The sequence below is a fragment of the Podarcis raffonei genome, chromosome 12 (genome assembly GCF_027172205.1).
Source record: "Podarcis raffonei isolate rPodRaf1 chromosome 12, rPodRaf1.pri, whole genome shotgun sequence".
Lineage (NCBI taxonomy): Eukaryota > Metazoa > Chordata > Lepidosauria > Squamata > Lacertidae > Podarcis > Podarcis raffonei.
In genome coordinates this window covers 60,073,653-60,090,608 of record NC_070613.1, presented here as the reverse complement: position 1 = coordinate 60,090,608, position 16,956 = coordinate 60,073,653, and the positions used below count along the sequence as shown (strand labels likewise).

Sequence of the window (16,956 nt, the reverse complement as noted above, 5' to 3'; positions counted from 1 at the left end):
TGCCTATATAAAGCAGTGGTAAGAAACTTTAAACCACAGAGCCTAGGACTTGCCGATCAGAAGGTTGGCGGTTTGAATCCCCGCGACGGGGTGAGCTCCCGTTGCTCGGTCCCTGCTCCTGCCAACCTAGTAATTCGAAAGCACATCAAAGTGCAAGTAGCTAAATAGGTACCGCTCCGGCGGGAAGGGAAACGGCATTTCAGTGCTCTGCTCTGGTTTGCCAGAAGCGGCTTAGTCATGCTGGCCACATGACCCGGAAGCTGTACGCTGGCTCCCTCGGCCAATAAAGCGAGATGAGCGCCGCGACTCCAGAGTCGGCCACGACTGGACCTAATGGTCAGGGGTCCCTTTACCTTTAAGAAACTTTAAGAAAACTTCTATGGACCAGAAAATCTAAGCAATCAGTTGCTAGTGTCCCCTTCTTGGACAAGGTTCTTCAGTGTGTGGTCACAGGTCACATCCAGGCTCTCTTAGATGAGACTTTATGTTCTAGATCAATTTCAATTGGAGTTTCGACCCCGTTTTGGCACAGAAACTGCCTTGGTCACCCTGTATTATTATTTTTGTTGGGAGAAAGACAATGGGAGTGTATCCCTGTTAATTCTCCTTTATGTCTCAGCGGTTTTCAACACCATCAACCCTTGTATTCTTCTGCAGTGATATTCATTGTATTCTGGAATGGGCTGTACTTCTTTGCAGTGGTTCCAGAGGTTCCAATCCTACTTGGATGACTGTCTCCAGGGATGGTGCTTGGGAGGATGTTGCTTTCAGTGTGAAGTGCCACATTTTATTATCATAAAATATATGATAATATATTTTAGTATGTCAGTCTCTGGTAAATAGCACCTTGTACCATTGAATGGCACTGCAAAAACCAGTTACTGGCACTAAATATATAGAAAACTCAACTGTTTAAATCAAGGCCACCTCACATGCTGTTACACATAATTGTATAGACCTAGTTACTTTTAAGTGTATAAAGCATTAAAGCTACTTTCTGTAAAAAAAAAATCACACCGTAAGGCCAAGGGTATAGAATTGCTAAGAATAAGGTCATATCAAAATGGGGGGCGGGGAGGCTATTACATATGGTTGAAATACATACAAATTCAAATGTTCATCAAATTAAATGAATAACATTTTAAAAACTTTTTAAAAAATGTTTTCCGTAGCTCATATTTCAGAACTGCCTATGGTGAATGACACAATTCGTAGTAATGTAACTGGATAAAATATAAATTATTCATTACTTACACTGGCAATAGCACAGCTTGACTTATTATTTACTAGATTTTTAAAATGTGGGTTGTAAAAATGGTTCTTACATTAGAATTTACAGTTTGTGGAGAATATTCTCCGGATAATTTTCTAGCAGAGAATATTCTCATTCTTGAGAATATTCTCACCTCACATCACTAGGCCGGCCATATTGGGCCAATGACATGCTGGGACAGCTCCATGGTCATCATGGAAGTCATGAAGTCTTGAGCCACCCCAGAGCCAGTCGCTTTGGCATGGAACCTCAGAACCAGCAGTCTGGGGCTTCCGGTTCTGGCTGCCTTAATGGAGCCAGGTCCCACGACAACAGGAGATTGTTGGCATAGATGAATCAAGGATGATTGTGGTTAATTATCCTTGCAAACTCCCCCCACAGGGATGGGGAAAACAGGCTGCACCTGCATATCATCTCGGTACCTGGCTTTTGCTCTGGCATGGAATGCAGGAGGCAGGGAGGCAAAAGCACTTCGCCTGTTGGTAACCCACCTACGCCACCATTAAGAAGGTTCTGTTCATTAGAGATTATTTGAGACTAATGTACAGACGTACGCTGGAAAACATGGGATAAGATCACAAACTGCCAAATTGAAACAGCTACAAGGTCGTTAAGATTTGAATTGGAAATAAGACTTCATTTGATGCAAAAGACAGTATGTAGTATGGAAAATCCAAAGTTCATAGAGGATTTCTAAACCATATTGTTAGAAAATCAATTTATGCTGTTTGGGGAAAATATAAGAACTTATTAGAGAATAAAACCCCATGATAGATATCACCATTGGAAGCATCAGTTTAAAAAAATGGAAAAAGAATGGGCAATGTATAATGAGTTGACCATGGAGGGAAGTCAATTGAAAGTAAAAAAGTTTGAAGACATAAGGCATCTGTTAACTGATTGGCTCCAATATCACCAATTAAATTACATCTTTAGGTTGGATAAAGGGGTTGGTTTTGGTAAAGAATTTTCGAGATTACAGAAATAACTGTTGGGAAATAATGAAAAAGTTCTGTCGAAAATGTTTAAATTGTTGCTGGAATGGGAAAGAAAAGATGAGGAATTAAAATCTGTAATACACTGGGCAAAAGATGTGGGATATAATATACAACTTGCTTCATGGGAGAAGTTATGGAATGAGGATTTAAAATTTACAGCCTGCTGTACGTTAAAAGAGAATTATATGAAAATGATGTACAGATGGTAATTTGACTCCTACAAGATTATCGAAAATGTATAAGAATTCGACCAACAAATGTTGGAAGTGTAAAGCTAAAGATACATTCCATCATATGTGGTGGACTTGGAAAATAGCAAAGGCCTTCTGGGAAATGATTTATAATGAACTGAAAAAAATGTTTAAAATAATTTTTGTTCAAAAACCAGAGGCCTTTTTATTAGGTATAATAGGAGAAGAATTACCGAAGGATAAGGAAGTACTCTATGTATGCGACGACAGTGGTAAGAATGTTATTTGCCCAGGGATGGAAAGAAGAAAGAGCCCCATTGAAAGAAGAATGGATAATGAAGTTGATGGACTATGTGGAAATGGCAAGGCTGACCGGGAAGATCAGGCACCAATAGGACAGTAAATTCAACAAAGAATGGCATAAGTTGGCCCCTCTATTAGTCAACTTATTTACTTTAATTGACAAATTCAGGATATTACCAGATGTTTGGCTAAACATCATCACTCCTATATTTAAAAAAATGACCCGAAGCAGCCTAAGAATTACCGTCCAATAAATCCTTGGCAAAAAGTATGATTTTTCCTCAAAGTCATCAAATTGTCAAATGGAGACTAGATAATCACCCCACTGACCAGGTAAAATCTTTCAAATACCTAGGGATACCTACCAGTCAAATTCAAACTGAACAACACACAGACGCTGAATGATCATCCAAGCAAAATGCACCACATCTGCGATTCTTCATTTTTTCTTCCTCAGATGCAAGCAGATGGTCCCGCTACAATAAATATTTTTAATGCCAAGGTCCTTTCTCAGTTATTGTACAGCATTCCAATTTGGATACAAGCATTTAATAGAGAAGTTGAACAAATTCAAGCAACTTTTCTTTGTAAGATCCTTGGTGCCCCTAAATGTATAAGTTACTTAGCCTTATGTGTTGAAACCGGTCAACATCTGATGGAAACCAAAGCCTGGCTGAAAGTCCACTGTAGAACAACAGCTAACTCCTTCTTAACCTCTATGCTTGAGGACCGCATTTCATCTAGATGGTATAGAGCAATTCAAGATAAAATTCGTAGTTTGGGCATTGCTCTCGAGAGCCTTGAAGCATGTGATGCAAGTTACATATTCCAAATAATCGAGCAGCAACTCTATGACTACCAAAGACAGTGCTTGTTACTTCATACTCCGAGATGCTGTCCTCCGGAGGCCTTAGGTATTACAACATCCTATGGAACCTGTGCCAAATATCTACTACTCCCCTCCCATTGAAGAGCCTTTATGTTCACGAGATTAAATGCTTTCCCTTCTGCAGTGACCAAAGGCAGATTCTCACATACTCCATATCAAGCTCCATATCAAGTACCAAGGAGTACCTGATTCAATACACCACATCCTCTTAGTTTGCTCTCTACACAGCAGACCTCGCCAACTGATGCTGAGGAAAATGTTGGACTTCCAGCCTATAACTCCGAGAAGAAGTCAAATGAGGTTTCTCCTGGCAGATCGGGACAAAGATATCACTGCTTTAGTAGCCTCCTTTTTAGACACAATCTTAACCAAAAGGTTTCCCAGTGATCCATCCTTTTGGGGAACAGACAGGGTGAAGCAGAATATCTACGTGCACACGATCACAGTGTGACCTTATGACCCTTGACAACTTTTAATTATCCCAGTGACTTGAAATGTTTTATACTTTAATGCCAGTAAAGGTATTTGATTTGATTTGAATGGCATAACTTTATAGAATATATTAAAGAACACTGTAAACATTTAAAAACGTTAGCAGGATTGACATAGCACTTGTAATTTAAAGTGACAAAGGATAAAATTGAAATGTAATAATTTAGATAAATGTAATTAGATAGAGTTGGAAAAGGAAGATAAATTTTGGAAGCCAAGGGAGGGGTGGGGGAAGTCTGGGGGTTCAGGGAACCCCATAAAGATACTGATATGAATTATCGTTTAATGCATGGGTCAGCAAACTAAGGCCCACGGGCCGGATTAGGCCCATTTGCCCTCTGGATCTGGCCCGCAGACAGTCCTGGAATCGCTGCTTAGATTGGTGTGATCATTCTGGCTGTGCCATTTATTATTTTTTGCAATTTTTTTCGGGCACCATTTCCCCCCTCTCCTCACACACACCGCGGGGGCGCCTCCTCCTTCCTCCCTTCCTCCTCCTAGCTTCTCCCTGCCCTGTGGAGAAAGAGTGCTGGGCTTTGGTGCCAGCCAATCCGAAGCCTTGCCACCTGCCCACCAGCCTCTCCGTCCATGGCTGCGCTGTGGGCATCATGACGGGCACATCACGGAGTTTTGGCTGGAGCTTGGCGCATCTGCTGGCCCCACAACTGCTGCCCAGGAAAGCTGACCCGGAAAGGAGAGGCACCACCACCACCCATAGCTGTCAACTTACAGATTTGAAAATAAGGGACCAGCAGCCTTGAAAATAAGGGATCAGCAGCCAAAATAAGGGACCTGCAGCCTCACCTGTTCCAGGCACTCCAGTCTTCCTGTCCTCCTGCAGTCTGGTCAAACTCATGCTGGTAGCTTCGAGAACACTGTCCAACCAACTTTGTAACCAGAGGTTCAACTGAATAGAATCTGAATCACATGCACCACAAGGCCTACGCAGCCTCAACTTAAGATGGCTCCCCGGCCTGGCTTTGCACTGCAAAGTTTGCAGCAGCACATGCAACAAAATGGCGTCCAGCATTCAAAAACCCCCTCAGCTTGCATTAACTAGCCACACACACACAGCCTCCCCCCCCTCGCCATGAGATCGGCAGTCAATCGAAGGAGCCTCCAGAACAAATTCAAAAGGCCCCCCCCCACGAGATCTCCTTTCCTTTCCCCCCACCATGTGCCCCCACTCCAGACAGACCTTTTCGCTGGCAAAGGTGAGTGGGCCGTCGATGACGTATCCATCCGATTCCGATCTGAGCACTCAGCACAGGTATGTTCAACTTCTGAGCCCCTCTGAGCCAAAGGCAGAAAGCCCAGCCAGCAGCCAAACGAAGCCTCAAGGAAAACCACTGTCACCTCTCCGCTGGGAAGCGCTGAGCAAAGGTGAGTCCCCAGGCAACGCAGCCGATTTGATCAGCACAAGGCATGCAAGCTCCCAGTCGTTCTTAGACTTCTTATTGGGTGAGCAACACAGCCAAGCAACACAGTTGGAGCCTCCCTCCTCCCTGGCCGGCAGGGAGGGAGGGAGAGGAGCTGCTTCCTTTGAAATTTAAGGAACATCATTTAAGGGACATCCATCAATAAGGGACAGCAGCGGGACATGGCGCTGGAATAAGGGACTGTCCCTCCAAATGAGGAACACTTGGCAGCTATGCCACCACCGCAGGCAGAGCGGAGGAGAAGGTAGGAGAGCAGGGGGAGGGGCAGGGCCGGGGGAGAGAGAGAGCCCCCCCCCCGCTGCGTGTGTGCGCGCGCATGCACAGTCTGGCCCGCCACAAGCTCTGAGGGGTGGTAAACCAGCCCCCTCCTAAAAAAGTTTGCTGACCCCTGGTTTAATGTAAACAAGTGTGTCTGTGTTTAACAAATTATTGTTTTTTGAAACTTTGAAAATAAAAATTTTAAAAAAGAAAACAAACAACAGCAACAAATCCCCCCCCCCAAATTAAAAAGGTAAGACAGGGGAGGCAATTAAAAACAGTTAAAACAACGCATCATGTATTGGACCTTCGACACTTCTCAGCTTGACCTTTGGGCAAAACACCCTCTCCCATTTACAAGGTGGCTCTGAGACTAAAGGACCCCTGACAGTTAAGTCCAGTCGTGAACGACTCTGGGGTTGCGGCACTCATCTCACTTTACTGGCCGAGGGAGCCGGCGTTTGTCCGCAGACAGTTTTTCCGGGTCATGTGGCCAGCATAACTAAGCCTCTTCTGGCAAAACCAGGGCAGTTCACGGAAACGCCGTTTACCTTCCAGAGTGGTACCTATTTATCTACTTGCACTTTGACGTGCTTTCGAACTGCTAGGTGGGCAGGAGCATGGACTGAGCAACAGGAGCTCACACCGTCACGGGGATTCAAACCGCCGACCTTCCGATCGGCAAGCCCAAGAGGCTCAGTGGTTTAGACCACCTTCAATATTTACTGCGTTTTGAGATTCCTGCATTGCAGGGGGGTGGACTAGAGGCCCACCGGGGTCCCTTCCAACTACGTTTCCAAGCTTGGAGAGTTTTTCATAGAACACTACTATAGAATCCAGCTGCATAGTCCTCACTGTTGGTATCATTTCAACTACCTCATTAGGCAGTCACATGATGGCTGCAAACTTGACTCGCACACTTCTGCAGCAACTGCCTTTGCTACAGAAGGTCCTTTCTCTTCTACACACAGCTACTTAACCTGTCCATCCAAAGTTAAGTAGTGGAGATCCCATTGGGTACATAACTGAATTTTGCTTCTGATTTCAGTTCCTTGGAAGTGTTGAAGGCCCTCCTTGGTAGGTGCCTCCAGCTGATCACAGGGACCACTTTTCTGGATCAGGGTCTTGAGCCCTCAGTTTTCTCTCTCTTTTCCCCTTTCCTTTTCCACGGCTCCAGTGCCTCCTGCTTGGCTTTCATCCAAAATATTGCTGTAAGTCCAGCCCAGGGAGAGGCCACAAGCAACAATAACAATGCTGACCTCCTTTCCTGTTTTCTGAGGCTGCTCTCAAGACCCTTCTCAGGAATCAACCTTCACATTAGGATTCAAATAATCCTGTCTGGGTCAAGGGCAGCTCCCAGTGGCCCTGGTCTCATGCTGATGGTTGAGTGCACCTGATCTAGGTATAAAACTTGAACTTGCTGTAACCCCAGAGCATAGAGTGGGACACAAATTCTAATAAGTGTGCTCATCTGTGTCATGAGATGAGAGTTAATTAAGCAATCAGCTGTTATAGAAGAATAAAAACAGATTGCTTCTGATAGCTCAAATTCTCATTTTCTCTCTCTCCATCAATGCCATGGCAAAACAGTAGAATAGCTTGGAACTTTGCCTGAGTGTTGGCGTAGGGGAGTAAGTTGCCCATACTGCATGGCAACTGTGTCAAAGCAGTCATAAGTCAAGGAAATAAGAACAGGTAGGGCATTCTTTGACAATCAGAAAAACCAGATTGCTTGGCTGTGTGTATCTGGTCTTGCCCTGGTTCTGGAAGGCACACATTAAAGGCAAGCGGAGTGCAGATTACTATAGAAGGGGGAAAAATAATCATAGTGGGCATTTATGCTCCGAATAATAATAAATAATAATAATAAATAATCAGTTTTTCAAGGAGCTGGAAAAGAAGTTATGGAATTATATTGGGGAGAATATTGTTCTTATGGGAGATTGGAATGGAGTGGTCTCGGTCGAATGGGATAGAACTTTTAGAGGGAAACTTACCAATGAAGGTAAATTACCGCTCTCCTTTTTCCAGACGGTGGACAACTTTGACCTCTGTGACTCATGGAGAATTAAACACCCTAATGGGAAAGAGATTACACACTTCTCGGAAGCTAAAAAATCAGGGGGGAGGTTAGATGCTATTTGGATCTCTAAAGGGCTGACCCTCTTCTTAGAAAAAGCAGAAATTGTGGGAAGGACTATATCAGACCATAATCCAGTAACAATACATATGGAAATTAAAAAGCAAACAAAGGGAAGGTGGAGGATGAACGATGAGATATGGAGAGACGACCAGTGCGTGATGCAAGCAAAAATCAAGTTAGCTGAATTTTTCGAGATAAATGGGAAACAAAATACAGATATAAATGTAGTTTGGGATGCAAGTAAAGCGTACATGAGGGGTCTTGGAATACAACAAATGGCTAGACTGAAGAAGATAAAAGACAATAATATCCAAGAGCTAACTAAACAGATAAGAATTAATGAAAAAGAGCTGATCAAAAATCCAAAAAGTCATGAAATATTACAAAAAATAAAGATATTGCAATCCCATATCTCTAGTATATTAAATAAGGAAGTAGAAAATAAAATTAAATGGGCAAAACAAAGGTATTTTGAGTTCGCCAATAAGCCCGGTAAGTTGTTAGCATGGATGATAAAGGAAAAGCAAACAAAAAAAGTTATAAATAAAATTTTGGACCAAGGGGAGGAAATAACAGACCCAGTAAAAATAAAAATAAAATTCTTAAACTTTTATAAAGATTTGTATAAACAAGAACATTTAGAGGTTAATAAAATGGAAGAGTATTTACAACAAAATAAATTACCAAGAATTGAAAAAGAAGTTGAGGCCCTAAACTTCAATATAGAAATAGATGAAATAGCACAAGTAATAAAAAAATGAAGAGTGGCAAATCGCCAGGTCTTGACGGAATCACATTAATGTACTATAAGAATCTGGAAGAAGTATTCCTCCCTATATTACAAAGAATAATGAATAATATACTGGGAGGGAAAGATATACCACAATCATGGAAAGAAGCACTGATCACTCAAATCCCAAAACAGGGAGTGGAGTTGACAGACATGAAAAATTATAGACCAATCTCCCTGTTGAATACAGACTATAAAATCTATTCTGGGGTGATGGCTAATATATTAAAAAAGACCCTAAACAAAATAATCAGCAGAGACCAGACGGGCTTCTTACCGGATAGACATATAAAAGACAATACAAGAATAATAATTGATCTGTTGGAATATGTCGAAATGAAACCAAGTAAAAAGATGGCCATGTTATTGGTTGATGCAGAAAAAGCTTTTGATAGAGTATCATGGAATTTCCTATTGGAAACTTTCAAAGGCCTGGACATAGGGGAGAAAATAATTAATGGAATTAGGGCGATACATGATAACCAAAAAGCAAAATTGCTAATAAATAACGAGATCACTGAAGAGTTCAGCATCGAAAGGGGGACAAGACAGGGGTGCCCTCACTCCCCACTTCTTTTTATTGCCACCTTGGAACCACTTTTAATAGCAATAAGAAAGGATAAAAATATAAGAGGAATTAACCTAGGAACTCGATACTACAAAATTAAAGCCTTTGCCAATGATGTAATTGTAACCACTGAAAATCCAGTGGAAAGTATCCAAAAAACGCTTGGACAACTGGAAGAATTTGGGAAGGTCTCTGGGTTCAAACTGAATAAAGGAAAATCCAAATTATTAACGAAAAATTTACGTAAGTTGGAACAAGAGGAACTGGAAAATACAACGGGTTTAAAGGTAGCCAATAAGGTAAATTATTTGGGGGTTTGGATCACCAATAAGAATATAAACTTATATAAGGACAATTATGAGAAGAAGTGGAAGGAAATAAAAAAAGAATTACTTGGGGAAAATTGAATCTGTCCCTGTGGGGGAGAATATCCACAGTTAAAATGATGGTATTGCCAAAGATGATTTTTATGTTCCAAACAATACCTATAATTAGAGGCGTAAAGTGTTTTAAGGATTGGCAGAAATACCTTGCCAAGTTTATTTGGCAAGGGAAAAAACCACGCATAAAATTAAGCTACTAACAGAGTTGAAGGAAAAAGGAGGCTTCGCGGTCCCTGACCTTAAACTGTACTTTGAGGCAGCGTGCTGGACATGGATTAAGGACTGGATATTAATTAAAAACACGGAAGTCCTAGATCTGGAGGGATGGGATATTGTGTACGGATGGCATGGCTACATAGGCTATGACAAGGTTAAATCCCCACAAAGGATTTTTAAATCATATTGTGAGAAGGGCATTATATGAAGTATGGCAGAGGAGTAAAAAATCAGTAGTAACCAAAACACCATGGTGGCTGTCACCAATGGAATCTGTCGGTTCACAGGATGAATATGAACAGCGATTGGCTAACGTATAAGAATTTAGTAGAGGAAACAAGTAGTGATCCGAAAATAAAGGACCTAAGCGAATTGAAACAGAAGGGAATAACCTGGCTGGAGTATTACCAATTAAAAGCCGCCCTTGAAAAGGATAAAAGAACCAAAGGATTTGACAAAAAAATATCCTATCTGGAGAAGGATATTTTATATAATAATCAAAAGACACTTTCTAAAATGTACAAACTACTTTTGAATTGGCAAAGAAAGAAGATATCAAAGAAATTACAGTAAAATGGGAGAGGGATCTGGCACATACGATCAAACCCAATATTTGGAATGAATTATGGACTAAAAATATAAAATTCACGGCTTGTTTCCTTATAAGGGAAAATCTTATGAAAATGTACTATAGGTGGTACCTGACCCCTGTAAAACTTGCAAAAATAAATAAATCAAATAATAACAAGTGCTGGCGATGTAAGGAACAGATAGGAACATACTACCATATATGGTGGTCCTGTCTAGAGATACAAAGATTTTGGAATATGATTTATGAAGAGATAAAGAGATTGATAAAAACTACATTTAGCAAGAAACCGGAAGAATTTTTGCTAGGAATGGTTTCAGATAATATTCCCAAAAACAAGAATAGGCTGTCAGGGAACTGCCATCGGAAAAACAGGAGGTGAAAGGGCTCACAGAGGCTGAGAGAGACTTATCAGCTGAGGAGGGAACCAGCAGGGGGAGAGGAGGAGGAGTTCCAAGGGAAAGTGAGTCGGAGGGATGGCTCAGAGACACTTCCAGCGAAAACAGTGGGGAGGTTTCAGGACCTCCTATAGGGACACCCACTCCTCGCCGGAAACTGTCGCGCCGAGAGTCCAGAAGACGCGTTTCCGTTAAGGAACTTTTATGCTGGAAGAAGTTCCGTAAACGCCCACTGTTGGATTCTACCAGCGACTGACGGAGCCATGCTTAAGGAGCTCCGTCACAGACAGAGGTTTGTGGACTTAGCCAAACTCTGAGGGACTAGGAATTTCACGCACAAGCAGCTCATCATCCCATCACATAGGCTATTTATGTATGCAACGTCAGCAGCAAGGGTTATAGTGGCAAAACACTGGAAAGATAAAAATACACCCACTAAGGAGGAATGGGTAGTCAAATTGTGCGAGTACTTGGAGCTTGCAAAGCTGACAGATGCAATAAGAGATAAACCTTAAAAATTGGTAAGAAGAAAAAAAAATACGAGGCACTACACTTCTGTAAAACAAGAAAATCCTTAATAAAAAATATTTTAAAAAAGAAGAAAGAAGAATGGGAATGTTTAAATAATTATTTAGGGGACAAGGGCTCAGCAAGAAAGATCTGGCTATGTTTAGAATGATACCGCATAGAGAAATGCTCCCTGATACCAAGATGAGGGATTCCTTTGGAATGCGGATAGAGTTAATTGATAAGAATAATGATCTGTTGTGAGCTTGACGGAAGTGTACAATAGATGAGCTTTCCTGCTTTGGCTCATCTTCCTTTTTCCTTTTCTTTTTTTCTTTTTCTTTATTCTTTTATTTTATCTTTCCCATAATTGCTTATGTTCTGTGTCATGTACTTCAATTTTTTTGTAGTTTTTTTAGTTTTTTTTCATTACTATTGAGGAATTTTTCTTTGTAATTTTGGTTGTCTATATTTATATGTACCTGTTTACATGTACCTGTTGAAAGCAAAATAAAAGTATAAAAATAAAAATGAAGGCAAGCGGAATGAGGAAGCCAAGCACTCTGTCAGCCCCTGCCTTCAGTTTCTAAAGGAGGGGGGAAGCTAATGCCTTGAGCACCCCCAGCACTTCCATTTTCGTTGCCCTGGGGTGAATGAGATGTCAGTGTGGAATTCTGACGCAATTCAGTTTGCCTGCCCCTTTGAGAATCAATGTGGGAAGATTCTAAGCTTTAGAGAACATTGCTTGTGTTTTTGTTTCTATGTAGATAAAGAGAGTCATCCTCCTCGTAAATTTCCTTCTGACAAGATATTTGAAGCCATTTCCTCAATGTTTCCAGATAAGGGTACAGCTGAGGAACTGAAAGAAAAGTAAGATGTATTTTATTTATTTCATAAAATCCATACACCGTTTGAACATGGACATAGCCAAGGGGGACAGGGAGAGGCAGCTGCCCCCCCATGTTTAAATAGGAATTGTTGACCAAGTTTTGTACAAAGGTTTACTTTGGTATGGGATATGGAATCTAAGTACCGTATTTTTCGCTCTATAAGACGCACCAGACCATAAGACGCACCTAGTTTTTGGAGGAGGAAAACAAGAAAAAAATATTCTGAACCCCAGAAGCCAGAACAGCAAGAGGGATCGCTGCGCAGCGAAAGCAGCGATCCCTCTTGCTGTTCTGGCTCCTGGGATAGCTGCGCAGCCTGCATTCGCTCCATAAGACACACACACATTTCCCCTTACTTTTTAGGAGGGAAAAAATGAGTCTTATAGAGCAAAAAATACGGTAATTTTGAGATGACTGGGCAGGGAGTCACTTTAATGGAACCCTGTTTAGTTTTATTCTTTTTTAATTAAAACATCTCATGGGTGCAGCTGTAACCTCACAGAGGGTATTTCTCTAGATTTATTAAATTACCAGAATGAATTATTGCAAGCAGGTGTGATCCAGCAAAGTTAAGGAATTCAAAGGTCCATTGATATTGATAGGCTTTCTGAGCACCTTTATAATTCCCTTTCCCTGAAACAAATAGAATTTGGCTAGGGCAATGCCATCCTCCTAGCACTTAAAGAATGTCAGCGTTGGCTATTTGATTAGGCAACTTCTTCCCTTTTCTTTACAGCATCACAGATCAATGAAATAAGCAATGAAGTAAATGGTTTTAGCCAGACAAATGTCATTTATGTCAATGCCCATTATTTAGATTAACTGCATAAGCTGTACTTTTCCTGCAAGGACAATAAAGCTGGGCTTTTGGCATATAAAATAGGAACGTTTTTACTACTTCTGTAGATACAAAGAACTTACAGAGCAGCAGCTTCCAGGAGCTCTTCCTCCCGAGTGCACACCAAACATAGATGGACCAAATGCTAAATCTGTTCAGAGGGAGCAGAGTCTACACTCCTTTCATACTCTCTTCTGTAGACGATGTTTCAAATATGATTGCTTCTTACATCGTAAGTACTAAAATATTTCTGTCTGTCCCTTGTATTCAAGAACGTTGAGATATTTTGCTTTATCTGCCCCAAGCCTTGGACTGCCTATGTCCTTTTAAACATGTTTGTGGGAGGGGGTGTTGGTTTGTTTTTGTTTTTATTATGTATTTTTAATTCTCATCTTATTTTTTATGTTGTGAACTAGCCTGTGATCTTTGGATGAAGGGCAGTATACAAATTTAATAAATAAATTTTATGTAAGTAAGTCATGGCTACCCCAGCTGTTAAAATCAATAGAAAAGGCTGTATATTAATTGGAACCTTTAAGTGTGCATGATTTATGTCAGCTGCCTAATTGATCCACTTTTGTGAGATGATTAAAGTTTGATTTTATGCCCTTTCTCAGCCAGAAGTACACCCCTGCAACAGTATATAACAGGTTAAAGTACAATACAGTGGTACCTTGGGTTAAGAACTTAATTTGTTCTGGAGGTCTGTTCTTAACCTGAAACTGTTCTTAACCTGAAGCCCCACTTTAGCTAATGGGGCCTCCTGCTGCCGTCGCACCAAGAGCATGATTTCTGTTCTCATCCTGAAGCAAAGTTCTTAACCTGAAGCACTATTTCTGGGGTAGCGGAGTCTGTAACCTGAAGCGTATGTAACCCGAGGTACCACTTTATGTTAAATAAAAGAAACAAAAATCCCACAATCAGTTATGCCGCACAGTGTGATGTACAACCAGAGAAGAGAGAATGCACAAAATCTGGGAGCAAAATAAAAGACTGAAGTATTATAAAAAGCCTGATTGAAGAGGATGGTTTTCACTTTTTGTCAGAATGAGGAAAGAAAGGAGGCTGAGGGAAGGCATTCCTGAGGCCCGCAACTGGGTCTGGGATAAAAACCTCACCAATTTCATGCAGGATTGGATTCTTTCTTCACAACCAGGGAACCACACATCCCTCCAGACCACATCCAGCCTTTCACCCTAGAAAATGGTCTAGAGAAAAAATTAACACACTCCCCCCCCCCGCCCACTCAGAGAAGCAGACAAACAACTCCACAAATAAAAGCATGGCCAATTTTTAAAAAAATGTGTTAAAAGCTCTTAAGAGAGCACATCGTTTTTTTCTTGGCTATTGAATCAGTTTACTTAAATGTTCCTCTCAAATTTTATTTTATTTTGGTTTTCTTTATGTGACCATATTTTGTTCACTTGTTTGCCTATTTGTTTAAAACGTTTGTAAACTCTAAGGTTTAAAAAAATCTCCAAGCAGCATACAATATAAAAACAATAAACAATATAATTAAAATAAAAATACAACATAAAACCAGTAAAATAGTATAAAGGCATATACAGTCAATCCTAATTTTCCATTCCAGACCCCTGTGCATGTCAGCAGGGTGCACAGAATCCCTCTCTGCCACTTTTCATGAGATTTTATGACGTATGGGAGCTGCTTCCGGGTTTGGTGCTGTGCACGTGGCACATGTTTGCAGTCGCACATCATTTGGACATGGCTAAACTGGGAGTTGCCTGTAAAACAGGAATTATGGTGATTCTTTCAAATGAAAACAATGTTGGAACAAAAGCTGGAACAAAAAGCTACATCTTTATCAGATGCCTCAAGTGTCTCGTGTGGCAGAAGGAAGGACATTCTATGTTGCAGGGAGAGGAGTGGGAGACTCCCATTTTGGGGTCACCAACCTAGGACATTTTATGGAGCACAGAACCACAAGTAGAATTTGGATCTTCCATCAGGGGTATCCAATGGAAGGGGATACCTGCAGGGGCTGTTGGACTACCACTTCCATCATGCCTGATCTTTCCCTCTGGCTGAGCTGATGGGAGTTGCAGTCCAGTGGCATCTGGGGGAAACCACCTTGTCTTTGCTCAGTCCAAGTGTTACTACCATTCTGTACCATTCTGCTAGGTGGTCTTCCAGGTAATTTCACTTTTAATATAATTTCTCCTTACAAATATTAAGTTTGTTCTTCCTTGCATCTTTCAGCAAGCAAGTGCTCATGGCCAACACCAAGAATTAATTAAACAAACGTCACGCCACCCCCAGTTCAGCTGGAGGCCTCTCCGTCAATGATGTGGGGCGTAGCTTTTCACAGAGCAATGTGCTATGCAACACTTTCTAAAGCACCTAGGCTTCTGTATACCATGGTGCCAGTGATGCTCTGGATTGTAGCTTATTATGCAAAGGGTTTTCTTAAAATTCTAGTGTAGCCATTATTATCCCTGCAATGCAAAGTAGCCTGTAAAATCCTGGGTACCTATAATGTATTACATTGTTTTTATATTGTTTCATGCTGGTTGGAGACTCTTTGTTTAAATGAAGATTCATTATCAACTTTTTCAGTATTATGGTATTTGAAGGTATTTCTAAGAAAACGGCTTATTCTTCTTTTTAAACAATTTTCTGTAGCATTCCATGCAACTCCTAATACTTACAAACGGAAAAATACGGAAACAGCAATAGATAATAAACCTTGTGGGCCACACTGTTATCAACATCTGGTAAGACAAATGTTCCTTTGGCTTAAGAGTTAATTAGCTCTCTTTTTCACTCTTGGAATAGAAAGAAAGGTACAGCTGATGATAAAGTTTATTTTATTTAGCTGTTCCCAGGAAAAAAGTGCTGGAATCAAATAGGATTTATGATTTGCTGAATGCTAACATCTTTATGTGAAAATTCCTGAGGAACCTCCTACTGGCTTTGAACAGCATCTTTGACTTATCCTTGTGTCGATTGAGCTGTCATTTGGCTAGAGATGGGGCTGAATAAACTGGCACCGTTCTGATCATTACGTGTTGCTGTTGCTGCCAACTAATTTGTGAATTCTTCAACAAAAGCTCAAAACTCTGTATTTTTCAGATTCTATGGTTGGGATGCATAATTTTAAAAAAGGTTGACCTAATTTGGCTTACACCTCCCACTTTCACACTTTGGGGTTTTCTTGACCACAGGCTGTCTGCACATGGTCAGAGAGACCTTGGTCCTGCAAGACTAGTGAGCAAGTATGTGCTGATTCTGGGATATTTCTTCAGAGCTAGGGCGCACTTAGAGTTTTGTGCTGGCAGTGTTGGAATACCAAATTTTGTGATGAAGCTAATATTTATCGTTGCTTCTTTCCTGGTAGCAGTGTGTGTTTTTCTGAGCTAAACCATTTCTCACTCATAACTGATTCATATTACACTGAGGGTATTTGTAGGACTATAAAGGCAGTTTATAATTAAAAGAGAGAGTTTATACATAGGAGCTTGATTGGACGCATTAGATGCCTCTTACACCTACCTTAATATGCAGAACAAAAGCACTGGAGAAGTGGAGTGGCTTATGGGGATACAAATGGAGAAAGTCTTGGCCTCCATACTGCTTGGCTTTTTTATCTCTACTAGCAGCAGTCTTTAGTAATTTTGTGAAAACTGTCAAATGTTACCTACTTTCTACACTCAAACTCACAGAGCCCTTGGGAATAAGCACATTGCAGTGCTTCGTATGCAAGGCTAGGTGGCTTTTCAGTTCCTCTTTAATTCCAGCCATTTATTTGACCAGCAGTAATCATCTTCCTG

General features: G+C 41.0%; 1 protein-coding gene across 13 annotated transcripts in view; it reads left to right on the top strand.

Annotated features, from left to right (window-relative positions):
- The window catches only part of EZH2 (enhancer of zeste 2 polycomb repressive complex 2 subunit), a 62,749-nt gene that overhangs the window by 27,114 nt on the left and 18,679 nt on the right, over nucleotides 1–16,956 (top strand). For all 13 annotated transcript variants that reach the window (XM_053359798.1, XM_053359807.1, XM_053359799.1 and 10 more), the window contains 3 exons: nucleotides 12,205–12,307; nucleotides 13,234–13,397; nucleotides 15,809–15,900. In XM_053359798.1, the coding sequence (XP_053215773.1) occupies nucleotides 12,205–12,307; nucleotides 13,234–13,397; nucleotides 15,809–15,900 (359 nt within the window). The remainder of the gene's footprint in view (nucleotides 1–12,204; nucleotides 12,308–13,233; nucleotides 13,398–15,808; nucleotides 15,901–16,956) is intronic.